Source organism: Astatotilapia calliptera, chromosome 4, assembly GCF_900246225.1.
Source record: "Astatotilapia calliptera chromosome 4, fAstCal1.2, whole genome shotgun sequence".
NCBI classification, from domain to species: Eukaryota; Metazoa; Chordata; class Actinopteri; order Cichliformes; family Cichlidae; genus Astatotilapia; species Astatotilapia calliptera.
Genome location: NC_039305.1, coordinates 19,848,773 through 19,876,424, shown reverse-complemented (window position 1 = coordinate 19,876,424; position 27,652 = coordinate 19,848,773). Strand labels below are relative to the sequence as shown.

General features: G+C 36.4%; 1 protein-coding gene and 1 gene segment (V, D, J or C); one reads left to right on the top strand and one right to left on the bottom strand.

The window, feature by feature from the left end:
* Positions 1–2,519: 2,519 nt before the first annotated feature.
* cabp5b (calcium binding protein 5b) lies at positions 2,520–5,690 on the bottom strand. The gene is made up of 6 exons (XM_026165312.1): positions 5,443–5,690; positions 4,445–4,475; positions 4,210–4,353; positions 3,592–3,701; positions 3,290–3,437; positions 2,520–2,832 (listed from the first exon to the last, which is right to left on the bottom strand). Exons 1-6 carry the CDS (start codon positions 5,491–5,493, stop codon positions 2,804–2,806), a joined length of 513 nt encoding a protein of 170 aa, XP_026021097.1. The 5' UTR covers positions 5,494–5,690; the 3' UTR covers positions 2,520–2,803.
* Positions 5,691–25,419: 19,729 nt separating this feature from the next.
* On the top strand, positions 25,420–25,866 carry LOC113021561 (Ig heavy chain V region 5A-like). The segment is given in 2 exon segments: positions 25,420–25,462; positions 25,544–25,866. Coding segments are annotated over 2 exon segments (366 nt in total).
* The last annotated feature ends 1,786 nt before the right edge of the window (positions 25,867–27,652 follow it).

The window sequence follows — 27,652 nt, the reverse complement described above, 5'->3', positions numbered from 1 at the left end:
AATTCTGACCCACTATCTTAATGTCACACTGGAAACTGAGACTCATCAGGGAACATTTTTCCTGCGCAATGTAGTCTCAGTTCCCTTTTTTCAGCTGACAGGAGTAAGACTTACTGTGGTCTTCTGCAGCTGTAGTTGCTTTACAATTACATGTTATACATTCAGAGATGCTCTTTTGCATACCTTGGCTATAAGAAGTGGTTATTTAAGTCACCGTTGTCTTCCTTTAAGGAGTCTGACCATTCTCTTGTGACCTCTGCCATTTTCAGCTGGAGAACTGCCGCTCACTGGATATTTTCTCTTTTTTGGTCCATAGTCTGCAAACCTTAGACATGTTTAGGTGGGAAAATCTCAGTGGATCAGCAGTTTATGAAATACTCAGACCACCGCATTCGACACTAACAACCAGGCCACGGTGTAAGTTCTTCATGACAGTTTCTACATGCCTAAATGCAATAAGTTGCTGCATTGAATATTTGAATATTCTTATTTGTATATATTTCAAAACTTAATTATTTAGGTGAAAATAATTATTTAGGGACATGGGCAAGTTTATAGTCTAAAAAAAGGTATGCAGTCTAAAACATATCACACAAACACTTTAATGAATGTGTCTTTTAATTCAATCATCATACTGAAACACATTTCCAATCATTTAGGTCATTTAGCCCTTTTTTGCTTCCTTTTTTTAGTCGGTAGATAAGAATTAGTGTGCCGATTTTGTCTTATCTGCCATCTGTTACTGTGAGGGTCCCATGATGGGGATTACACTGACTGAACTAATCCATCCCAAAGAGGCAGATTATTCCCGAGACTGTTTAAATGCAGTTGTATGGGAATGATTCATTCAGCAGGGGACATTTACTGGGAAGAAATAATGAAGCTTTCACAGTCATTAGCAGATAGTATAACAATTTAAAAGCAAGTAAAAGAAGATTTTTTTCAAAATGAAGAGATATGAAGTAAAAAAAAAATTAATTAAACTTTATTAGTAAATATTTAAAAATAAAGTTAAACCTATATTGTAGAGATATTTGTATGCCACTAATGGCATATTGCAATATTATTAGTCATCCAGTCAGAAAGAATAATTAAGTAGTTTTTTTTCTGAAAATGTAACAAGGTTCTATAACACACATTATTTGTCATTACCAGCCTTGATATTAGTCTTTAGAAACTCAACCATTACATGTAAGTCTGAAAGATGAAAATAGCCTTTGTCACATGCAAGAACTCACATGCTGTTCTTTTGTTATGCAACAGAATTAGCAACTAGAGGGATTTTCAAAAGTGAAAGATGTCTAATATGGAAAGTGGTTGAAAAATAAATCTCTGCTTACTATCACTGGGAGTCTGCTGTTTGGAAATTACATCAGTCATTGGTATTCAACTGTTCAATTGTTGAGAAAAATTTCCAGTAATAAATAAAATTCCATGGAAACAGCCATCCTTCAGAGGTTTATTACAGATTTTGCAATCTTGACTTTGAAGAGAAAAGATGCTGAATGATTTTTACCCAAGTCATCGCTGCAGAGAGAAAAATGGGATACAACAACTTCAACCTTTACACAACCTGCAGTCTGGAATAAAATATTTTTGAGAATACTGTCTATTTGCCATAACAGGCTGATCATAGTCCTGATCATAGAGGAAATAACTTCAAGCTGTGACTGTCAGTAAAGAACATATCACCCATCCCAGAGTAACATCTGTGCCCTGTTCTTCTTTTTCCCAATACAGCTGAGCCTGACTGAGCTCATGAGAGCAGACAGCAGACAGTGGAGACACAACCAAAGAGCAAAACATTACAACAACATGTATAAATAATACTCATCATTCAATAAATATCACATTTTTTTTTTACACATATACAAAACATTGTATTAATTATGTTAATTTGGTCATGGAAAATGATGATTATTAATTTTTGTAACTATTTTGTTTCAGATATTAATTTAAAGGTGCCAAAGCAAAAAAAACCAAACAAACAACAAAAAACAAAAACAACAAAATAAATATATATATATTTTTTACAATGGTGCATCTCTACCACAATCATCACATATGTTTTAATTATCTCACATGTCACAGAGCAATAAAGAAACCTAATCTCTGATGTTTTATCCAAATAAGGCAAGAACACAGCACCACTTAGACTACACCTCCTGTCTGGTGATTAGCAGTAAAACTGGGGAAATGCATGTATCTGTTCAGGGAATACAATAATTAGCATGTCAGTAAACTCCACTGCTAAGTTAAACTGCAAATCAATGACCTTTTGTAGTTTGCCATGAATTGCAATCCTTTTTCTGAGCCAAAAACAAGAATTTCAGCTAAACATGCAGAACTAATATAGGTGAAAATGTCCAGGAAGGAATTCATGCAATGTAAATCACTTCCAGCATGAAATATCGGTATGCACCGCAGCCCACCAAGTCTGTCCAGATCATAAATTAACTTAATATACTGTAGAGTTGCTATTTTTAATATTTTATATTTATTTATAAATTTTAAAAATCAAACAATGACACAGATACAACCTGTCATTTTTTTTTAACTTGGACACGTTCAGGGCATTAAGAAAGAAGGGGACAAGTGACAAATACACAAAATCAGGTCTGGCTTTCTAGAGCTAACAAATTTTGACAATAGCAAATCCATAAATTAATAAGTAAGATTTAAAAAAATAATGAGTGCCACATATTCTAGCAGTGATGCAGGAGCCCATTACCAGAAATTACAAAATAACAATAACAGAAAACATAATAAAAATACATCCGCTCCTTTCTTCATTCCTTTGTTCTCATTTCTGTGACATCATTTTCACAAACTCTGTAAAGAAAATAAACATAGTTTCTATAAGCTATGTTCTTCTTGCTCCATAAAGCTACAAATATTTATTCATTCTTATGTAAATGTTGCAGCCTTGCAGCAGCATTATTGATGACATAGATTTGCCAGCAAGATTGAAATATCGGTAAATACGTGTGTAATAAGTTTTTCTACCGAGGACTGTCACAGTATTAGGAAGACAAATTTTGAATATGTTTTTGTCACAACAACAAAAGCTTAAGTTAAACTAATTTCCTTTTCCTTGAGGTGAGTGTTGTTATAAATTGGCACTATATCAGTTAAAACTAAGCTGAATGCACAACTTCTTCTTTCTTTAAGTTTCCTGTTTCACAGTTATAGTAATAGTAATATTATTATGTGAGGCAACACAAAATAATATAAAAAGTTGCTGTAAAATGAAATTTTTTTTTTTTTGTGGTCTGTTTGTTTAACTTACCCTCAAAGTCAACTGTTCCATCACCATTGTTGTCAGCCTCCTTGACCACTGCATCGATTTCATTTTTGCTGGTTTGTTTGCCCAACAACTTCAACATAGCATGTTTCATCTCATCAGAAGTGATAGCACCATCGCCATCTAAATCAAACTGCAGAAAAGAGGAAGAAGCCATCTAAATATTGCAAACCTTTTAGAGTTCTGCTGCATGAGTTTCATGCTCTAACAAAGTTTTTTAAAGTAAGTTCATGCACTGCCCACCATGGGGTGCCAAAGACCACAAAGTGAGTCAAAGGTGTGCTTACCTCTTTGAAAGCATCTTTGAGTTCCTTCAAACCAATCATCCCTGCAGTTTCATCCAGAAGCTTGGGGGTCATTAGGTCGACAAAATCCTCAAAGTCCACCCGCCCCCCAACTGCAATAAGATATCGATAACATAGTTTAAGCAGGGCATTTGTCTTCCTGTGATGATGGACTAGAATGAAATACTTTACAATAGTGTTTCTATGGGTTTCATAAATGTCCATATGTACACACACTGACATAGAATGAGCCAAATGATCATAAAATGCATTATGATGACTAATGTTATTATACCCATATGAAACAGGAAATGTCAGCTTTAATGAACCATTTTCAAGTCAAGTTTCCAGAAACTTTAAGAAGAAATGATGCCATGTTTCTATTTGTGTTTGTAGAAAAATAATAAAAGAAAAAGCAAAAAACAAAAACATAATCAACAAATATGGGAATTTATTACATATTTAAAAAAAGTCAAATGTGTGTCACAGAAAAAAAGGTGTTTTTTAATGTCACTGTTATATTTGTCTGTATTATTCTTCATAAAATGTGATAGTTAGACTTCGTTTTCTTCAGTTAATAAACTGTAGGTTTTAGTTTTACTTTGTTGTCACATTACTCACGGTTCATGTTGATGTTTTGGCTCAGTTCTATCAGCTCCATTTCAGTTGGCATATAACCCATGGTCCTCATCAAGTTCCCCAAGTCTTTACAGCTTATTAAACCATCCTTGTCCTTATCAAACTCTACAAAAGCTTCACGTAACTCTGTGGAGCATACAATTTGAGGAAAAGTGAGAAATGTAAAGAATTATACAACCCTTTATAAAGTAAATATGAAAGCTTAACATATAATTACCTTCTATCTCATCATGTGTAAGTGCTCTTGACTGCAAAACAGTTTAAATGAAAATGATATTAGTAATGCATCAGTAGTGCCACAAATTTGACCTATTTGGTAAACATTAGCCTCAATGAAGCACTCTTCATCTGTTGTTCTTGGACAGATGTTACCAAATCACGCAACACATTCTCATCCCTGGGGACAAACGACTCTTTCTAAAAGTAACAGTCATGCATGCTGTGCATTTCTGCAATGCTCCTTAAGCTCTGCATATATAATCATGTTCCCTGTATAATAAGAACACCCATAACACATTAGCTGAAACTACTTTTGTTCAATGACTTTAAGATCTGTAAGTGTGTATAACTTATTTAAACATTACTGCAATAAAATATTGTAAGCTAAGAGGTGAGAGGGAGTCATTGTCACTCAGACATGATAAATGAAAATCTTTAATACAATTGTGTGAGTGAAATACATTCATAGTTGTTTATGTAATTATACTTTTGTCTGGGATATTCTTCTAACAGTTGCTATCTTTATTCCTGAATGGTACATTTTTAGCATGTATTATTATGTTCATATACACCCTTGCATGGCATGTTCTTTAGCTACAGCATCTATCTGATCAAATTTCCTGTGCAGAATGTCCTGTGTAGATCATAGCCTTCATTTGGTAAAGCTATGCTTGTTAGAATTATGTATAAAGTGTCTTATTACTATGAAATTAGAAAATGTATTCAAAGAAAATGAGAGAAAAGCATCCTGGTGAGGAACCAAGCAAAAATCGGCCTTAGAATTAGTTCTTTAAGCCTGTTTCCTCATTAGCTGAAAATTCTACGATATAAAAATTACCATAGGAACCAAAACAACTATTCCAAAAAAATAATGAATTTCTGTTGACAGAGAAAAAGAAGAGAAATTTAAATAGACTTACTTTTAATCTGCCATTTAGAAATTTAAGATAAAGCCATAAAGTCACAGGATCAAACTGAAATCATATGTTTACTTACATGTCTCCTTTTGCCTCCTTTGAGAAAGATGCAGGGCTGTTTAAGACTCATGATGCCAGATTCAGTCAAGATCCCCGAGCTATGTGTATTTGTGAATTTCTTTCTTATAAAACTATAAATTCCTTCTGTTTTTAGTGTGAGCGAGTGAGAGTATGTGTGTGTGTGTGTGTGAACTGAGATCAGCTGCGGTCCACATACGCCAGGCGAGGCAAGGGATGTCTCATATGGATTATCTCTGCCGCTTTGGTCTGGAAAAGAAAGATAGGCTTAAATGCTGTGCATATAGACAATTTCACATATGTGTTCAAATGTTACCCTGTACATAAAAAAATAAGCTTTTTAATTTGTTACATCAGTTTTGTAATCTACAATCTGCTTTCATTACATATTTAAAAATAGAAAAAAAAAAGGTTTCTTATATGACCCCGCAGTTAATGCTTAGGATTAGTCATAGTCTCTACATGCAAACAATCAGCGAAAACAAAGAATCGCTGTGACTCTTACATGCTTTATATGAGAATACAGCAGTGTCCTGTTATATGACCATATAAACCAATGCTTTGTCAAAATTTTATGATGTGTGTAATGTCGTCAATCTGCATCATATTCTTAAGTCCTAACTCATAAATACACATTATTTGCTGCATCACATAATTTTAAATAAATAAGCACGTGACCAATGTGACGCCTCAAAATAAATACAGGAAAATGAGATTGTGGCAGCTAGCTCAGGCATCAGATATGTATTTAAAATTATACGTGTTTATATAACAGATTAACTGTATTCACCACATAAAATTGTCTTTGTGTAGTTATGTCATGTCCTGATGTCTTTTGTAAAAACTATTAATGAAATGAATATTAATCAGGGTTACATCATTTTCATGCTTGTAACATTTTCCAAATTGTTAAGCAGTAAATAGGTTTTGCCCATAATGACGCCAGACAAGAAGGACTGCCAGTAAGTTGGGTACCTAATAACCATCACTTTGTTAATAAAGACTTTTTTCTTGAGTTTCTCCTGATGTAATCAAAGTACCTTAAGTGGTAGTTTGTGTCATTGGATTTGTCCTTTTCTCCTTATTCATCATAAGTACAGGCTGGGGATTAGGAGAAACTGGTCAAAATTCAGCTGTTCATTAAATCATTTATTTTTAATGGAACAAAAATAAATATTAGGCTTGTGGGAAGTGAGGTAGCAAACTGAACATGTTTGTTAGTGAAAGCAGAAAGACAGGAATAAATTCCATGCAACATTTAGCTGCATTTTTATTTATATGACCCAGACAAATCTGCCCCTCCCACTTAAGATCTGAGAGCAGATATCCAGATGGTAAACTGGATATTTCTGCCCTGCTGTTGACTGGATGTTTTCCTTCATTAAAGCAACTGCGCTCTCTGGAAGAGTGTATGTGTGACAGAGCAAAGGCTGTGTCTCGATCAAAAGCCTGCGTATATGTGTGTGTGTGGAAATGAGTGAATATGGCTTGTACTGTAAAGCACTTTGAGATAAATGTGACTGTAGTATTGTCACAATGGCCAGTGAGTCTTGAAGGTTTCCTGTTTTCTTGTTTTTTGAAACATGCAGTATCATCTTTAGAGACTTACTGCCCCGTCTCTACATACCTCTGGGACCACAGCTGTAGATGTGAAACTGCTTTAAAAAACGATCAGCACTACAAATACAAGTTCTTAAAACAGAAGGCACACGTTTCACTGCACACATTTGAATGTCAGCAGGTGTCCAGGCCTGAAATGGTGAATACACTGTATGCAAACATAATCATAAGAACAAACAAACACTGACAAATCTAAAGTTTTAATGCTTTTTTCTTTCTGTAGGAGACAATTTCTAGAAATGTGGTGTTTAAATGTATTTTTTCTTTTATTTTTTAATCTTATGGCTCATTTTGATGATTAAAGACGCTTGACTAATGATGAAAGACAGAAAAGTTTTGCATATCATAGTTAAAATATCAGCAAGGCATGAAACTGAAATTTAACAAGCACAACCAAAAACATGTGCAAATGTGATTTTTTTTTAGTTTGAAACTTTTTTTTCCCCCACTATGCAAACTCACATCTTCCTGTGCAGATTAGGAAGGAGTAATAAGAAGCAGTTTAAATCTGGTTCACAGAGGTCAGAACTGAAACAGAATTAAACACCCGCAGTCGTCTGTCAGGATTTGAATCACAAATAATATGACTGTGTTTCCAAAGAAGCTGAGTCACTGTAGAAGATGTAAATCATTCTCAGTTGTTCATAAAGAAAGTCTGCATTGGGGTGCTATAAATAATATACCAATTTTCAAATAATTTAAACCCTCCTTTGAGTGTATGCTTCAAATTTCTCAGAATATAACAAACAGACAATAACGCAGAACTAATTACAAAGAAACAATGCTGCTCTATTACGTGGAGACAATGCTGGTACATGTGATGTCCATGAATTTCTGTGCTTTTCAGTACAGAATCATGTCCTCATTCAGTGCCACCTGCTAACTGTTTTTGTCCCTTTTGTACAAAAATGTCTTCAATTTCTCTGAAGTGTTTATTGATTGTATATTACAGATAAAGGAAAATGCTTAATGTGAATTGAATTTGCCAAATTCACACATTAGTGAGACCCTCCACATCTTTACTTCTGTCTTAGCCTCTCAAGGATGTTCTTTTTATACTAAGCTATTGTTACTGATGAACGTCATTAGTTAAATGTTCCACTAGATGATTTTTTTATTAGCATTACACACCTTCTCAATTGATTAGTTGCCCCTGTCTCAACTTTTTAAAAATTAAATGATCTTTGACCATGACTACATGAATGATCCAGCAATGGCCTCTTATCTTTAAAAAAAAAAAAGTCAAATAAGGTGCATAAGAAGGTGGTTTGTACTGTCACCTTACTGCAAGAAGGTCCTGGGTTTGTATCCATGTTGGGCCTTTTCTATGTGAAACTTGCATGTTCTCCCTGTGCCTGTGGGTTCTCACCCTGGACTTCTACTTCCCCTCACAGTCCAAAGAGATGCTTTTCATGTAAACTGATTATTCTAAATCCTCAGGATGACAAACACACTGACTTCTTTCTGCCATGTGAGTGCTTCTGCTTCTTCACTATGAAGAAACACTGTCTCTGCTGTGTATTACTGTTCCAGAGACACATTAAATTAATCAAATCCTGATGCAAATGCAAATGTGTGAAGTGTACTTCTGTCCTGCTGACCCATCTTATACTTTGTGTTGCTCATCAGAGCAGCAGTGGAGAATCTTCAGGCTCAGGATGACAAACACACTCATTCTGCTGCTGTTTGCTTTCTTTCTGCCATGTGAGTGCTTCTGCTTCTTACTGTTCCATCATTAACCAGGAAAACTGTGTCAGTCAGGTGTTACAGGTCAGAATTTGGAGTCCATTCCTTCCAGTCCTGTAATGAAAAGGCCCGGGGAGACTCTCAGTCTCTCCTGCAGGGGATCTGGTTCTGAATTTACCTGCTGTGCTATGAGCTGGATAAGACAACAACCAGGAAAAGGACTGGAATGGATAGGAAACCTTCCAGCAACAACAAATATGCGAGTAGTTTGAGTGGACGTATAGAAGTCAGTAGAGATGACAGCAACTACATAGTGTATCTGAGGCTTTCCAACTTAAAGCCAGAGGACTCTGCTGTGTATTACTGTGCCAGACACACAGTGGTTTAAGTAATGAGAGGCTATATAAAACCTTCAGCCATACAGTTTTACAGGAATCTACAGTGGGCAGTAGATGATCAAGAATATAATGTTCATCTCACTGACATGATAATGCTTGTGATTCTTCCACGTGTGAATACAAATTTAAAAAATGCAATAACCTCTAACAAACATATCAGAGAATAAATGTATAAATACATTTAAACACTAGCAATCAACCATCAATATTTTGAGTCTACCTTGAGTCTGTATGTTTCAAGAACATAGCTTTAAAAAACATGTGTTTGTTTTTTATTTTGAGATAGAGAACTTAGTTCAAGTATTTTACTTGTCTCTTTCCTAGGTGTTCCAGAGAAAAGGATGTTGATCCTCAAACAGTGAATAAAAGCAAACACATCTGGAAGTATTTAAAACATGCTTTAGTCAGAGAGTTTATCAGTGCAAGAGACAACAGCAGGGTCAAACAGTCATTTCCCTTTTTCCTAAACATTTTCCTTGAAGCTTTCATGAGGAGGACCAACGATGAGAAAGAGGAAAAACATTGACATACAATCCACATACACTACGCTACTTTACTTTCGTATTAATGAACAGTGTTGATGTGGATCTGCTGTGGTGAATATACAAGTTTTGAAATGTAGCATACAACAACGGTGTTTCATATAGATTTCTTCATCAGATTCAGTATAAGAGAACACGGCACCAGAAGAAACCCAAACTGAACTCTACTGAAACAGCAAAGATGATGTTTGTAGTATAATTTTTAAAGAACTGGGGCAAAGCATACCTGGATCAACAACTTAAAGATGAAACCTTCAGCAGAACCAAAGTCAGAGACGGCAGCTCTCTGTTCTGACTGAGTGGCGTGACTAAAAAGCAAAATCACCAGACACAACAGAAGCAGCATGGTGTATCTGAGACTATCCAGTGTAAAGCAAAACCAACCACAGTAACACAAATCATCAGGAGATATAAACATGAACCTGAACACTCTTAATATGAAACCACCAGAAGAGGAACCCTCAGAACACTCATCATCATCATCATCATCATCATCATCATCATCATCATCATTTATTTATTTATATAGCACTTTAAAAACACAGTGCATTGTACAGCAGGTAGATGAGGAACAATGAGGAAAGAGTGCAGTCTGCCCAGGCCTTTTCACTACAGGACTAGAAGGAATAGAGGCCATAGTCTGACATGTAACATGAAAACAGATGAGCCACCAGAAAGAGAGATCAAAATCAAAATGTTCTGGCATCAGTGACTGACCAACAGTAAACGTGTCCTGGTAAAAGATGAAACAATAAGAAGCAGAACAAATGCAGTGTTCTGTCAGGATTAGAATCACAAATAGACCTTTGTTTCAAAAGAATTGAAACACTTTATAAATAGAACAACATTGTTTTTTCAAATCATTTAAACTCCTTTTTTTTTTTTTTTAAGTAAAAACATCATTACTACTCTATAACTTTTATAAAATTTAAGAGTCAGGCAATTAAACTGACTCTATCACAAAGGGAGAATGTTGCTATATTACATGGAGACAAATGTTGCTACATAAAAGCTTGTGCTGAGAGATACCTGCGGCTCTCCTCGATACTATGTTCTTATTTTCTTTAATTCAATTCAATTCAATTCAATTCAAACACTTGGCCAGTACTGTATCATGTCCTAATTCAGTGCTGCCTGTCTGAATGGATGTTTACTTATACTTTTCTTTTACAAGTAGAACGTGAAAGAGAGTGTGATAATTACTATGTGTTTATCTTTTTATGGTCGAGTAAATCTTATAAAATATAACTACTGACTGTGAGGGAGTCGTATTATTTCTTCTGATATATATTATAGTTAGAAAAATATAATAATTAAAAAAGAAAACTGGATATCTGTGTTTAAAATGTCCTAAATGAAGGCAACATTAGATTCAGTGATAAGGAATAACAGCACCAGAGCCACACCTTCTTCATTAAATCCTGATGCAAATGCAAATGTGTGCAGTGTACTTCTTTCCTGCTGACCCATCTTGTACTTTGTGTTGATCATCAGAGCAGCAGTGGAGAATCTTCAGGCTCAAGATGACAAACACACTCACTGTGCTGCTGGTTGCTTTCTTTCTGCCATGTAAGTGCTTCTGCTTCTTCACTATGAAGAAACACTATGTCAGCCAGTCATTGAAGAACATCATTTCTGTTTTCATCTCCCCAGGTGTTACAGGTCAGAGTTTGGAGTCTGTTCCTTCCAGTCCTGTAATGAAAAGGCCTGGGGAGACTCTCAGTCTCTCCTGCAAGGGATCTGGTTCTGACTTTACCTGCTGTGGTATGAGCTGGATAAGACAACAACCAGGAAAAGGACTGGAATGGATCGGGGTTGGCCACAGCCCTTCCAGCAACAACAGATATGCGAATAGTTTGATTGGACGTATAGAAGTCAGTAGAGATGACAGCAACTACATAGTGTATCTGAGCCTTTCCAACCTAAAGCCAGAGGACTCTGCTGTGTATTACTGTGCCAGAGACCCACAGTGGTTTAAGTAATGAGAGAGGCTTTACAAAAACCTTCAGACATACAGTTTCACAGGGATCTACAGGGGGCAGTAGATGACCAAAAATCTGATGTTCAACTCATTGTCACAATAACACCTGTGATTCTACCATCTGTAAATACTAGGGGTTCGATTACTTTGGTGTCACGGTTCGATATTTTTTCGATACAAAAAAAAATGTTCATGCCTTTTTAATTTGTCATTTATTAAAATTATAAATATATATTTTAACACAAAAGTACAGTTTTTAAATTTAACCCTAACCCTTGTGCGTGTTGTTTTTTAGCTCGTCATATTGCAGCCACAGAAATTCTTTTGTCCATGAAACCATAAAGCTGCACTTTCTTTTTGCCTTATAGTCTGATTTGTCATAACTTCTCCGTTTTGTGGTAAGCTTTTCTTTGGCTGTCACTTCTTCACCCTGTCCTGTCTTATTTGGCTCAGCAGAACTAAAATATATATCTGTCTATGAAGGTTCTCAATCATCCAGGTCATCGTAGTGAAATATATATCCTGCCGCACTCACATAAGCTCAGCGATTCTCTGCGCGATCAACCTCTCACATGTTTAAGCTGCGGGAGATTTCACTTGTCATGTTTGCATAGTAAGCTAACAATTAATAAGACGATGTCAGAGGAATTGGTGCACAAATTATCATCACTCACAGATCAGTGCTGTCGCTCTCTATACACAGTTCGCGCGATTGCAAAGTGAAAGCAAAAAAACAAGCGCAAATTCAAACACGATTTCAATATGTCACATATTGACAGTGGCTCACCCAATGACATAATTACCCAGCTACATTTCTGAAAGAATGCAAAAGCATTGACATATATTTTTCCTTCCTACAATAGCCCGACAGGCAGGGCAGAGATAGCCCCGGGACATCGGGCTAGCGATATTGCGAGCCCTGTATCTGATTGAGGAATCACTCATCTTTGGAAAAGAGAGTTTATTACAGAGAAATGTCTCTTTCCAAAATAAAAGCTATACTATCCGCTTCTTCTGGGCTATATTCTCAGCAGCATATTAAACATATCAGGTCTCCATAAGGAGAATCCTGTGCTAACAGCTGTCTAAATGACTCAGCTAAAGTTTGTAGCATGCATGCTTGTTGTTTTTGTCTTTGCACTAGGATGATGTCGGTGTAAATGTGCAGTCATATTCGTTGTGTTCCCGCTAGTGCTTTCAGGTTAATCTCGTTGAAATAACCTTAACGCCACAACACGGCAAATCTCCGTTAACGAGCTACCCTATACAGAGGGGCTAGACGGCCAACACGTTAACGAGCTAACTGCGCTAACACACTAGTTCACACCCATGTAATTGAGCATTGCATGGCACATCCAACATACTGTTTTACTTTAGTCCATGACTCGCTTACCTTCAGGGTCATACGTCACATGAAAACCAAAATAATTCCAAACGCCAGATCTGAATGAGGGTGGGGAGGTCCACTTCTGTCTCGCTAGCTTGCCCTGCGCTCTTCCTTCTGACGATGCTGTCTGTGTTGAGCGCTCAGTGAATCTGCGTTCGACTACTCCGCCTAGGCTGCACTCTCGAGCCTAGGCGGAGTAGTCAAATGCAGATTCACTGAGCGCTCAACACAGACAGCATCGTCAGAAGGAAAGTTGATAAAATAAATTACAAATTTTGTATTGTTCTTTTTTTTTTCTCCCCTTTGGTTTTCTTTCTTTCTCTCCCCCTCTTTCTTTCATTCTTTCCCCCTGTCCTATCCCACAGTCATGTCTGTCCCGTTTGCAACTGAAAATAAAATAAATTCATAATTATAATAAAGGTCAATCAAATGGACCAATATGATGATCCACTTAAAATAAATCCTCTTGGCATCTTTCTTGGCCTCAAGACAACAATTCTGATGGCTATAGATCCAAACGGGACACAAAAAAAAAAAAAAAAAAAAAAAAAAAATTGAAAAAAAAAAAAATTGAAAAAAATTGTATTGTTCGATACATATGCGTACCGAACCGAAAGCACTGTATTGAACGGTTCAATATCGATACGAATATCGTTGCACCCCTAGTAAATACATATTTTTAGAAGCTAGAGTATTTCTATGTAAATGAACGTGATAAATATTGATACAAATGTTTAATTTAAGCATTTAAACATTTAATATAGTCATATTTCATTTTTAATTTTAAAATGTTTTAAAATTTAAACTATGGGATTTATTGCCTCTATGTTTTTTTTTTTGTTTTTTTTAATTAGAGCAACTTTTCTTTCTTTCTTTCTTTCTTTTTTCTTGTTCTTTTTTAAAGTATTGTCTGGCAAACACAACAACAGCAAAGACATTACGGTATCAGATGAAGTATTCACAATGTGTTTTGGTCTGTCATCCAAAGACGGGATTACCTGCTCCAGAGACAACAGCAGAGTGGAGATTGAATAGTAAAAAAAAACAAAACATTTAGACTTTTCCTAAACATTTTTTCTTGAAAATGCCATGAGTTCAAGTAAAAATCTGATGTAGAAACAACAAATGTGTTGCTTAGATAATCTGACTGCACTTATACTACAGTACATTGATAGAACTACTAGACCACCTACTCAGTACACCTATGGGAGTTGGTAGACAATTGAAAGTCATGTGATAAAGCTCCTGGCATACAGTTTTTGTGCTGATGTTATACCAGGTAGGTTTGGAGCTTTGGAGTTACTGAGTCATCAGTACTTTTATGCACAATGCACCTCAGCATTTGACCTAACTCTAACTTTATGTGGTCTGAGACTTCATGGCTAAGTTGCTGTGGTCCTTGAATGCTTCCACTTCCATGCAACACCAGTTACAGTCTATTGTGGAATATCTAGGAGGGAAGAAATTTCGCAAACTGCAGCGATCGCATCATAATTTATCACCATGTTCACATTAATTGCACTGTATAGAACGACTCATTTTTTCATGAGTGTTTATAAAGATGGCATGAACAGGTGTTTGATTTCATACAGCATGTTACCTGCATGTTCTCTGTTGGTCTTTTGCTGTGAGCCTCACTGAAAATGAGACATGGACAGTATAATCAAAGCACTGCTAATGTTACACTGTTGCAATACATCAGTGTTCACCATGTTATATTCCACAGGTGTGAAGTGTGAGCAGCTTACCCAGTCAGCCTCTGCAACTGTGCAGCCAGGGTGACGTCTGACCATCACTTGTCAATTTTCACATTGTCAGTGCTCGAATATTCTGGATAAGACAAGCTGCATACAGAAAAAGAAACTAAGTCCACTGGTAATGTACATGTCAGACACAGCACACAGTACAAGCAGTAAAGAACACGTTTAGCATGAACACAGACTCTTTCAGAAGGAAGTTGACTCTGATGATCAGTCTAATGGTGCCAGAGAACCACCCACAGTAACGCACATAATATAGATATAATACACAATCTTTATTCTAATGATAATAGCATGATATTCGTAGAAGCCAAAAATAATTATGTATAATATATGATGACTTCAGTGTCTAATGTGACTTTATTTGAATCTGTCCCATCTGATGGCTGAAACATGGGCAGAGGAGATAAAGGCCTGTGATGCTACCTGGAGTGTGTGGCTGTAGCAGGACAACTCAGTCTTTGACTTCTATAAAGGTTATTTACCACCCATTTCCTCAGCCAAATACCAGAAAACTGGTTGCCAGAGGGGGAAATTTAATAATAATTACACCATCATAACAGCAAAGTATCCTTAAAAAAATCATAATCAGAATACAATAAAATGTTATCCTATTGTTATAACTCTGTTTAAATTATATATCACTATTTTACAGTAAATGTAATCTCAATGTCTTTTATATTGTAAATTAAAGTTTTTGAGACACATTTGATTATTTGATATTGATATTTTAGCCTCTCCCTAGTAAAACCCAGACGCCAAAATATTGTCCACTTATTGACTCTCCCCTCAAAGCACTTCCTTCATCCCTTCACTTATAAAGTCATGCTCAGACTTTTCTGATGACAGTGCTCCGGCCTGAAAGTTGCTTAATGTCATGATAATGATACAAAAAAATAATAATCAGATTTTAAAAATTGTTTGAATTACTAAACATTTCACTCTGATTTTCATTGAGCTTTAGCAGGTTTGAATGGTCAGGCTTTGGAGTCCATTCCCTCCACTACAGTACAGTGTTCTCCTCCTGACTCTTGGTGGCGCTGTCACTTGGTGTTCGCTCGCTCTGTGGTAGAGTATCACTTCCTATTCCTGCTCAAACACAGTGGTGTTTCTGAGTAGCTTATCTGCTGAGCAATTTAATTAAAAACTTTTAAATACATTATTTTTTAATAGTATAATCCTCACGTCTTTCATTCGAAGCACACTTTCTGTGTACTCACTACCTAATTTATAACCAAAGTATTCACTCACTGTGTCTGTACTGTTTCGCTAGCTTAGCTCATACAGCTATGCAGATGACACCCAGCTCTATCTGTCCATGAAGCCAGATAACACACACTAATTAGTTCAACTGCAGGAAGACATAAAGACCTGGATGGCCGCTAACTTTCTGCTTCTTAATTCAGATCAAACTGAGGTTATTGTACTCGGCCCTGAAAATCTTAGAAATATGGTCTCTAACCAGATTCTTACTCTGGATGGCATTACCTTGGCCTCCAGTAACGCTGTGAGGAACCTTGGAGTCATTTTTGATCAGGACATGTCCTTCAATGCACATATTAAACAAATATGTAAGACTGCTTTCTTCCATTTGCGCAACATCTCTAAAGTTAGAAATATCCTGTCTCAGAGTGACGCTGAAAAACTAGTTCATGCATTTATTACTTCCAGGCTGGACTACTGCAATTCATTATTATCAGGATGTCCAAAAAACTCACTGAAAAGCCTTCAGCTAATCCAAAATGCTGCAGCAAGAGTACTGACAGGGACTAGAAAGAGAGAGCATATTTCTCCTGTTTTGGCTTCCCTTCATTAGCTTCCTGTTAAATCCAGAATTGAATTCAAAATCCTGCTCCTCACATACAAGGTCTTAAATAATCAGGCCCCATCTTATCTTAATGACCTTGTAGTACCATATCACCCTATTAGAGCACTTCACTCTCGCACTGCAGGCCTACTTGTTGTTCCTAGAGTATTTAAAAGTAGAATGGGAGGGAGAGCCTTCAGTTTTCAGGCCCCTCTTCTGTGGAACCAGCTTCCAGTTTGGATTCAGGAGACAGACACTATCTCTACTTTCAAGATTAGGCTTAAAACTTTCCTTTTTGCTAAAGCATATAGTTAGGGCTGGACCAGGTGACCCTGAATCCTCCCTTAGTTATGCTGCAATAGACGTAGGGGATTCCTATGATGCATTGAGTTTTTCCTTTCCAGTCACCTTTCTCACTCAGTATGTGTTAATAGACCTCTCTGCATTGAATCATATCTGTTATTAACCTCTGTCTCTCTTCCACAGCATGTCTTTATCCTGTCTTCCTTCTCTCACCCCAACCGGTCGCAACAGATGGCCGCCCCTCCCTGAGCCTGGTTCTGCTGGAGGTTTCTTCCTGTTAAAAGGGAGTTTTTCCTTCCCACTGTCGCCATAGTGCTTTCTCATAGGGGGTCATATGATTGTTGGGTTTTTCTCTGTATCTACTGTAATATAAAGCGCCTCGAGGCAATTTTTGTTGTGATTTGGTGCTATATAAATAAAATTGAATTGAATTGAATTGAATTGAATTGAAAAACCCTCAGGAAGCCCTCAGGCATTTCTGCAGAGGATCTGGTTTTGATTTTGGCCAGTGTGGAATAAACTGGATCAGACAACCAGCAGGAAAAACACTAGAATGGATGGGAGCTATCTGGTATGATGCAAGTAGGACTGCTTATGCCAGCAGCATGTAAGGATCTATAGAAATCACCAGAAATAACAGCAATAGGATTGTGTATCTGAGACTGTCCAACCTAAAGCCAGAGGACTCTGCTGTGTATTACTGTGCCAGATAGAGTCACACAAGCCATTAGGAAACCTGAACAACAACCCCTCAGTGGCTGATCAGTTATAGCATGAAGTTAACAGGGCAGCTGTCAGACCAAAATAATAACAGATCAGAGCAGGATGGCACTTGAATAACGGGCAAAGTATAGTTAAATGAGTCATACTTAGCTGTCGTTAGCATTACATTACAAAAACAAAATCATGATCTAATTTCTATTAATTTTCTATTAATTTTAATGTAACAAAAGTCATCTCAGTGTGAATCATGTTGTAAGGCAAAAAGGAAAAAAAGAGAAAAATCCAGGTTTCCCAAAGCAATGAGAGAAAAAACCTGATGAACCCTGTGCCTGTGATCCAGAGATACCTGCTATAGTGTGGCTGGAAACATTAAAATAGACTAAAAGTTAGAGAGAGAGAAGTGGGACTAATGAAAGAAGGTAAAAGTGGAGATCCTTAGGCAAATATACATAGAGGAGAAAAAAACAGGTATTTGTGTGTGTGTGTGTGTGTGTGTGTGTGTATCTGCTATTGTCCACATGAAAGCCATATCATGTGTTTTCTGACAAAGCAATAAAAAGGGCATATCTGCATTTAGTAGGGATAAATGCACACATATATATCACATTTATGCTTAAAATATGTAAAAGTTCAAATATACAAGAAAGGACACAAGATCCTTTTCCACAATGTTAGGAATTTTGGACATCTTACTTAGGAACAAGGAAAATCTGCTACATTACAAAATGAATGAAAATTTTTGATTAAATCATAAGAGATGCCAGCACAAGAGCCACTCCCTCTCTATAATATCCTGATGCAAATCTTCACTGTGTGCAGTGTACTTCTGTGCTGCTGACTTGTCTTAAACTTTTTGTTGATCATCAGAGCAGCAGTGGAGAATCTCTACAGTCACAATGACACAGACACTCACTCTGCTGCTGGTTGCATTTTTATTTCCTTGTGAGTTCTTTTGCTTCCTACTGTTTCATCATTTTCCAGGACACTCTGATTGATGGTCAGTCAGTGATAACTAATGTGTTGGTCTTCTGTCCTTTCATTTCATCAGGTGTTACAGGTCAGAGTATGGAGTCCATTCCTTCCAGTCCTGTAGTGAAAAAGCCTGGGGAGACTTTCAGTCTTTCCTGCAGAGGATCTGGTTTCACATTTACCTGCTGTACTATGAACTGGGTTAGACAACAACCAGGAAAAGCACTGGAATGGATCGGAGAAGGCTGGTCTGATTCCAGCAGCAACAGTTATGCGAGCAGTTTGAGAGGACGCATAGAAGTCAGTAGAGATGACAGCAACAGTCTGACATATCTGAGACTTTCCAACCTGAAGCCAGAGGACTCTGCTGTGTATTACTGTGCCAGACACACAGTGGTTTAAATAATGAGAGAGACTTTACAAAAACCTTCAGACATACAGTTTCACAGGAACCTACAGGGGGCAGCAGATGATCAAAAATATGATGTTCAACTCACTGTCACAATAACACCTGTGATTCTACCATCTGTGAATAAATATTAGTAAAATGCACAGAATCTAAAAACATGTTATGGTAACAATGAAAAAAATAACTCCAAGTTAGAAAAGCAGTTAAAACAATGAATGCAAGTACAAAACATTAAACAAAGAAGCAAAACAAACTGTTCTTTTCTGTTTTTCAACCTTGTATCGTTAATCACATTATAAAAATTAACTTCTGTGTTGCAGATATTCTTTTGTCTAAGTCAGCAGAAGATGATATCAGGCTGAACTCACTGTTATACGTTGTCATAAATGTGTGTTTGTCTGTGTGCTGGGTTGGACCCTCAGATTGATCCACATTGCTGCCAGCTTCTCTGATCACTGTATCAGTTTTTGCATCCATGTTCATCAAACTTTGCCCCAGCATATCTAAAGAAGGGAATAGTACCTCTAATATCTATATGCAATTATCCGAAAATGGATATTAAAATGTTTGAAAATTTAAATGTACAAAACCAAATTTGCTGCAGCAAGCAGACACACAGTAGATTTATAACTAAAAGTAATACTGAAAAAATATATCTATTCACTGCAAACTTTTCTTTTTAGATACATTTGAATAATATTTAAGCAAAATATGTCAGTCCCTCCCTAGTAAAATCACAGTGGCAGACTTCTGTACTCTTAGGAGCCGCCTGCTTCATTTCATTTCATTTCATTCACTCCTTCACTTTCAAGATGATGTTTAGACTGTCTGTCTGTCTGCTGACAGTTGTCTGTCTGCCCTGTATGATGCTTCATATTGTGATACATAAAATATTGTTTTTATTAAGATCATTTGTTTAAATCATTATTTTCTTCCTGATTTTCACTAATCTGATTTTTCTTCTCGTTGTTCAGGTTTGAATGGTCAGGCTTTGGAGTCCATTCCTTCCACTCCAGTGTTAAAAAAGCCCCAAGAAGCCCTCAGTCTTTCCTGTAGAGGAACCGGTTTCAATTTCGGCCAAGCAGGAATGCACTGGATCAGACACCCTGCAGGAAAAACACTAGAGTGGATGGGGGTCATTTGGTTTGATGCAAGTAAAACCATTTATGCCAGCAGTGCGCAAGGACGTGTAGAAATCACCAGAAACAACAGCAACAGTATGGTGTATCTGAGACTGTCCAGCCTAAAGCCAGAGGACTCTGCTGTGTATTACTGTGCAGCAGTAACATCGAGTGCCACAGTAACAGAAACCATGAAGAGACCTGTACAAAAACCCTTCACTGGTTTAACATTTATATGAAGCTGCCAGAGGAGGAGCTCTAAGGCTACTGATATAGGTTTGCACAATTAAAAAAGTCATGTACTTTAGAATAATGAAAATAGGTAAATACATACAATACAGACATAAAATATATAGATAATATATAATATATATAATATAGGTGGAAAGAAGAAGTATTTCTTCAATCACATCTTCATATGTTCAAATGTGAAAGCAGTGTTCTGTTTAGATGATTGTACCTTATAAACCCTGCGTATGCTGCTCAGTTTTAGATCTTTTACAGCTGCATATGACATCTTTCATCTTTTCATTTTGTACTTTCATATTTAGATGAGAATATGTTATCTACTTTATTAAACACTAAATAACTCAACACTAACACTAACACTAATAAAAGATAATGTTTCTGTAATGTAATCTTTACTCATTTGGTATAAAAAAAACAAACAAACAACAACAACAAAGAAAATGTAATATTCCTAAAAAATGCATAAATCCTGTTCCTAGAATACAGTTTTTAAATGTTAAATATATCAGAGTTTGAATTCTGTTTGAATTTATTTACATTTTGTTTAAATGTAATCTTTAATGTTTGGATTTTTGTTAAGTTGTCATAGGCCTGGGTGTGGGGACCCAGGGCTCATGTGTTTTTTGAGGGTTTAATGAATTTTACAAGTTCTCTTTGACTATCGGAGTGTTTGTGGTTGCTTGTTGGTGTGATCTGCTCCTTGTTTCCCTGTGTACACGTTTGAGTGTGTGTGTGTGTGTGTGTGTTTGTTTTGCTTCCATACCAGGCCTAGAGACTCTTCCTGCCTTTGAGCTTTAACAGTAACAAGTCATAATGTTCCCACAGTTTTATTATCTTCATAGAGCATGTGTTTAATAATTATTACATATGGAGATTTTTACTAATGTATCAGAAATTCATTTCTAGAGCAAATTATTACATATTATGTAATAAATAAAGACCATAATTTGTACATTTATAAGATTTACCTGACTAATATAATAATAATAATGGATTGCATTTATATAGCGCTTTTCAAGGCACCCAAAGCGCTTTACAATTCCACTATTCATTCACTCTCACATTCACACACTGGTGGAGGCAGCTACAGTTGTAGCCACAGCTGCCCTGGGGCAGACTGACAGAAGCGAGGCTGCCATCGGCCCCTCTGATTGTAGACTGAGCTCAGGGACATGACTTTTACAATGAACTGTCCTGGGTTTACCTTTGTTTTTTTTAAAGTGTCAGTTTACTGGGCTGGTAAGGACAGCACATTTCTATTGCAAACATTATGATAGACAAGTTATATACCTGAAATATAGAAACTAAACAACTAAACAGTCACTAATTATTCCTGTTTGTCTGTAACTACTGAGGGTCAAACACTGACTGAGTCTGAATCAGTGATTAAAAGGCCTGGAGACTCCCACAGACTGACCTGTACATACTCAGGGTTCAGTGGTGATTTTCATGCTGCTTGGGTCAGACAGGCTGCTGGAAAAGGACTGGAGTGGATTTCATGGATACATTATGATGGTAGGAGCATCTACTACTCTCAGTCAGTCAGAGGTCGGTTTACCATCTCCAGAGACAACAGCAGAAAGCAGGTGGGTAGGTTTTCCTATTTTCAAGTGTAAATATCAAAATTTATGATTGTGTTAAAAGCTTTTAATGAATAATAATAATAAAAAAACCTCATTGAGCACAAACACTGACAGCATGGACACTACACATGGTTACTTGTATTAGAACTGTGTTCAGCATGACCTGAAGAAAACACACACAAAAAGTGCTTGAACAGTTATATCATGAAACCAAAAGAGGGGGAGCTTTAAGACCATGAATGGATTGTAGATTATTTTTATTCTGTCATATTATATAACTTTTAGTGTCTTTATTGTTCATGATATCGTCAGTTTAAATTATGCCTCATGAATTAAAATGTGTTGAAAAGAGGAGGAGACAATGCAAAACTGTTATCTTCACTCTCTTGATATATATCACAGCACAAAACACAAAGGCTCAACATACACTCTGCAGACGGGACAACAGCAACAACAACTGTTACAATGATCAGACCTTTTTGTTTAATATTTTTTCTTTTTCTGTTGAATTTCTCAGCTGGTAAGAGCAAACTAATTAATTGGATAAATAAAACTATGGAAAGAAAATTTGATTGCACTAATGAAATCTAAACACCTTTAGGTACTGAGGGTCAAACACTGACTGAGTCTGAATCAGTGGTTAAAAGGCCTGGAGACTCCCACAGACTGACCTGTACATACTCAGGGTTCAGCAGTGATATTGATGCAGCTTGGATCAGACAGGCTGCTGGGAAAGGACTGGAATGGGTTGCTTATATTGAGGATGATAGTAGCAACATCTACTACTCTCAGTCAGTCAGAGGCCGGTTTACCATCTCCAGAGACAACAACAGAAAGCAGGTGTATCTGCAGATGAACAGCTTGACGACTGAAGATTCAGCTGTTTATTATTGTGCTCGAGAGCCACAGTGACACAAGAGGAAGAAACGCTGTACAAAAACTCAATTCATCAAAAAAAAAAAAAAAAAAAAAAAAAAATCAAAATTTGCCCTTTTAAAATTATTATTCCTGTAGTTAAATTTGCTTTGCTGAAAAAATGAGAGCATTCACCTTTACAAAATAATACACGTCTACATACTGACAGAAACATTGTGCTCATCTCTGTGTAAGTGTAATTTTTTTCTTTTGCTTTATCTAAATGTTTTGAATTTCATCAGTGATATAAAAAAGGTCAAATATCTTTGAGCTAGTGTTGTGAATTACATTTTTTTGTGTATGCACCAAATAATTTTTGCACCTTGACAGCAATCTCTAACTATTAGTGACAGGAGAATTCATATCACTATAATAATTTGTCATCGCCAGTCTGCATCCAAAGGAAACTTCCTCACAGACTCTTATAAAGAGTGATGTTAGATGTAACAGCTGTGAACAGAAGAAGCTCCCATCAGTTCACCTGTAGCTCTGCTGATGCTGTTTGTTGCTGAATCCTGGGAGTGTGACTGAGGCAGTGACACTGCAATTACATTTCTCCAAAACAAGTGCTGTAAATACGAAATGATTTCCCCTTGCTCCTCGAAACATTTATTTTATTGCTCATCAATTTATCAGTGATATATTTCAAGGTATTTAAACAGTCATCTGTAGTTCAAAAGGCAGTATAGACACTTATTATGCTGGGCACATAAAAACATTTATAGGCCCTAACATTACACAACATTTATTTGTGTTTTCAAACTATTTAACTTGACATGTATTCATGGTCAGACTCTGACAGAATCTGAACCAGTCATTCAAAAGTCTGGAGAATCTCACAGACTGATTTGTACAAGCTCTGGATTCTTATTCAGAGACTACCCTATGAACAGGCTGCCTTTATAAACACAGGAAAAATAATAATAATAATAATAATAATAATAATAATAATAATAATAATAAAAATGAAATCTACACTCTTTTTATTATTGTGCTCCAGAGCCACAGTGACACATGAGGAATAAATGTTGTCCATGTACTTGGACAACTTGCTTTCTGCAGTTTACATCAACATAAATGAATTAACTGCTGTTCAACATCAACAACATTGTGAAGAAACACCATCTGAAATGCATTAATCAGCATTAATTCAGTTCAGACTAAATAGAATTAATTTGGGTATTTTTATTATATATATTTTGTTCCACCATAGTATGTACAATAAATCACACAGATACAGTCAGTACACAGAGATGATTCAAAAACAAATAATATGGTATTAATATATAAGTATAATGTTTATGAATATCTGAATATATAAAAATAATAATATATAAGAACTGCCTTTCAGCAGTGTCAGTGCTGCATGTATCAACCCTTTAGTATCAAAACACTAAATAACAGTTATTTGCTTGCATTAATAAAGAGAAAAAATGCAAGCATTTTTGATATGCTGCTTAGAGATGGTGGTGACTCTCAAAGTAGAACCAATGACAACCAAATGAGAATCGATAAGTAATATCAATAATGGAATCAGCGTTGATAAATCTTATCATTTCCCTTTCTTGGTCTGACCAATCGATATTTCTCTAATAATCTATCAGTGTCTCTATATGCAAAGTAAGCCTCACCCAGACCGATATAAAAACTTGATTTATTGCTGCTGGTTGCAGCAAAAACTGAGAAGCTGATCACTTTCAGTATCAACATGTTCTCTTTAGCTCTACGTCTACTGGCTGCTGGATCCTGTGAGTCTCACTGAACAGAAACACTGACAGCATGGACACTACACACCGTTACTTCTGTAAGAATTATATTCAACATGTTTTCTTCACAGGTGTGACTGATCAGTTAGTACAACATTCCTATAAAGAGGCACCAGTGCAATCTACAGTCCACCAAAAACCTGTGCAGATACTCTTGGATCAATAGACCATCAATTTCTCATTAAAAACAAAGTAGCATTTATATATGAGATATTTACATATGATAAAGAAAAAAATCCAAAGGTGCTTAGAATAAGCATGTACTTCATAATTAAGAAATCTGGTAAATATGCTTTGCATTTTAATCAATGGGATTGATACAAAGTGATGCACTTGCAGACGGATATGTCAGCAGCATGCACAGACTAATACCAGAGCACTGTGCTGTGTGTTACTGTGCCAGATACACAACGACCGGCATAAATATGCACATACAAATGCACGCTAAAAGGTGAGTAGCTGACTTTGCAGTGTTTGATTTTCTGAATAAACTTTTTGTCAAACATGTTAGAAAATATTTTTATATTTCTACAAGAAATCTAGAAGTTTAAAATACTAAAATTGAACATGAATGAATCATATCATCATATCTTTTTCTTACTACTCAATGCCACAGTGCAATCTGTTTTCTCTTATAATCTGTCAGCATCCATCTGTATGCAAATCAAACTTCCTCACAGGCTGATATAAAGTCTGATATCATGCTGTCAGTCACAGAAGACGATGAGAAGCTCCCATCAGATCATACTGAGCACCAACATGTTCTCTGTAGCTCTGCTGCTGCTGCTGGCTGCTGGATCCTGTGAGTCTCACTGAACACAAACACTATGATCACAGCACAGTGATTCTTACTTTTAATACATAAAACATGTTTTCTCTACAGGTGTGAAGTGTGAGCAGCTGACACAGCCAGCCTCTGTGATTGTGCAGCCAGGTCAGCATCTGACCATCACCTGTCAGGTCTCTTATTCTCTTGGCTACTACACAGCTTGGATCCGACAGCCTGCAGGGAAAGGACTGGAGTGGATTGGGATGAAATACACTGGGGGTTCTCACTATAAAGACTCACTGAAAAATAAGTTCAGCATTGACTTAGCCACGTCAAGCAAGACAGTGACTCTAAATGGACAGAATATGCAGCCTGAAGACACTGCTGTGTATTACTGTGCCCGATACCACAGTAACACAAAACATCAGCAGACCTGAACAAGTTTACCATCTCCAGAGAAAACAGCAGAAAGGAGCTGAATCTGCAGACGGCATCAGAGGATTCTGCTGTTTATTCTTTTCCTCAAGAGTCATAGTAACACCATGAAATCTAAATCATAAACATCATAATGCCAAGATCAAATAGTCTAATTATGAATTCTTGTTTTTGCTTGGCTGTGGGCAAACACCCTGTTGTTCCTTATTCTGTCAGTGGTGTTTGGTTACTTTTTTATATAATTGTTTTTTGTATGGAAAACCCTTTTTGATACGTCCATCATTCACCATGTTGAGGATTAGTGTTACTGGAGTTTAGTTTTTTGTTATGGAGTTTTGGATGCCTCATAAAATGTTTACTGCTGTAGTTCCTGTTTTTAAGCAACAGCTGATGTTGTAGTGAATCCACTTCCATCAACATGAGCCTGGAGACTGCGGAGTCTCCAGGCCAGAACCAGCAGGCTGAAGGACAGCTTCATGCATCAGGCTGTCAGGAAGCTTAACTCCCTCCCGATTCTGCCCCCTCTCCCCTCTCTCCTCCACGGTCTCACTGAACTCTGTCACACACACACACACACACACTCTCTGACTCACTCACTGGCCTGCACCAGTTACCAGTCACTTTGTGGAGCATTGGACTGCCATTACCTCATAAGACTTTGTGTTACACTATCTCATACCGTACATTACCAAATCTCCATTTGCACTATTTGCCTATTTGCACTACTCTGCCTGGTTTGCACTCAATGTCATTTACCCTTATATTGTATATTGTATAGCTTTCTTGTTATATGTAAAATTGTATTATATTTATTTAATTTTTTTACTTTAAAATATTTTACTTGCATTTTTAATCACTCTTATATTTAAATGTTCATTTTCTATTTTATCTAGGGATTGAGAGTAACGAAGTTTCTATTCTCTGTATGTCCTGTACATGTGGCAGAATTGACAATAAAGTTGACTTTGACTTTGACTTCGACTTTAACAGTAAAGAGACATAATGTTCCTATTGTTAACCCTTGTATGGTGTTCGGGTCTGTGAGACCCGTGTTCAGTTTTTTTCAAAAGAAAAATTAAACAATTAATTATTTTTTCACGTGTAAATGTGTTGTGTCTTTCCACTCACTCCACTTGATTATAACTGATTTATTTATAACATTTTATATAAAAGAAAAACGAGAAGCACATTAATTCATAAATGTGATCTAACAAAGGTAAAGGGAAAAAATTAACCATGTTTGCTGTTCATATGTCTTGTAATTGGGATGAAGTAAACATCTGTTGAGTAATTTAACATAAAATTGTTTGATAGTGTTAATTTGGAAAGCCAAAACTCTAGCGGGTCCACCAGACCCATGAACACTGGCTGAATAACAAAAATACGAACACCACACAAGGGTTAATTACTGTGTTACTTTATGCAGCACACATTTAAAAATGAATATATATGGAATTTTTTTTTACTGATGTATCAGAAATAAATTGGTGTATAGATTTTGAGAGAAAAATGTTCGTCATTAAGTAACAAAAATAATAATCATTTGTAAATAAATATAATATTTGCTTAAATATTTTATTGTAAGTGGTGTGCAGTTGTTTATATGAGATGAAGTGTATTTTTCTTTAAGGAGGAGTTTATGCAAATTCAGATCTTTACACATGTGTTGCCAAATATAACAAAGGGACTGCAAGACTGGTTTTCATGACTGTAGACTGAGCAGAGAGACATGACTATTACAATGAACTGTCCTGGGTTTACCTTTGTTTTTCTTATAGTGTCAGTTTA

Excerpts from the sequence above, each read along its gene's own strand:
- cabp5b (XM_026165312.1), bottom strand. The coding sequence starts at position 5,493 with ATGAGTCTTAAACAGCCCTGCATCTTTCTCAAAGGAGGCAAAAGGAGA. Across the intron at positions 4,354-4,444 it reads TACACATGATGAGATAGAAG|AGTTACGTGAAGCTTTTGTA; the intron begins GTAATTATATGT and ends TATGCTCCACAG. Across the intron at positions 3,438-3,591 it reads TCAAAGATGCTTTCAAAGAG|TTTGATTTAGATGGCGATGG; the intron begins GTAAGCACACCT and ends TCTTTTCTGCAG.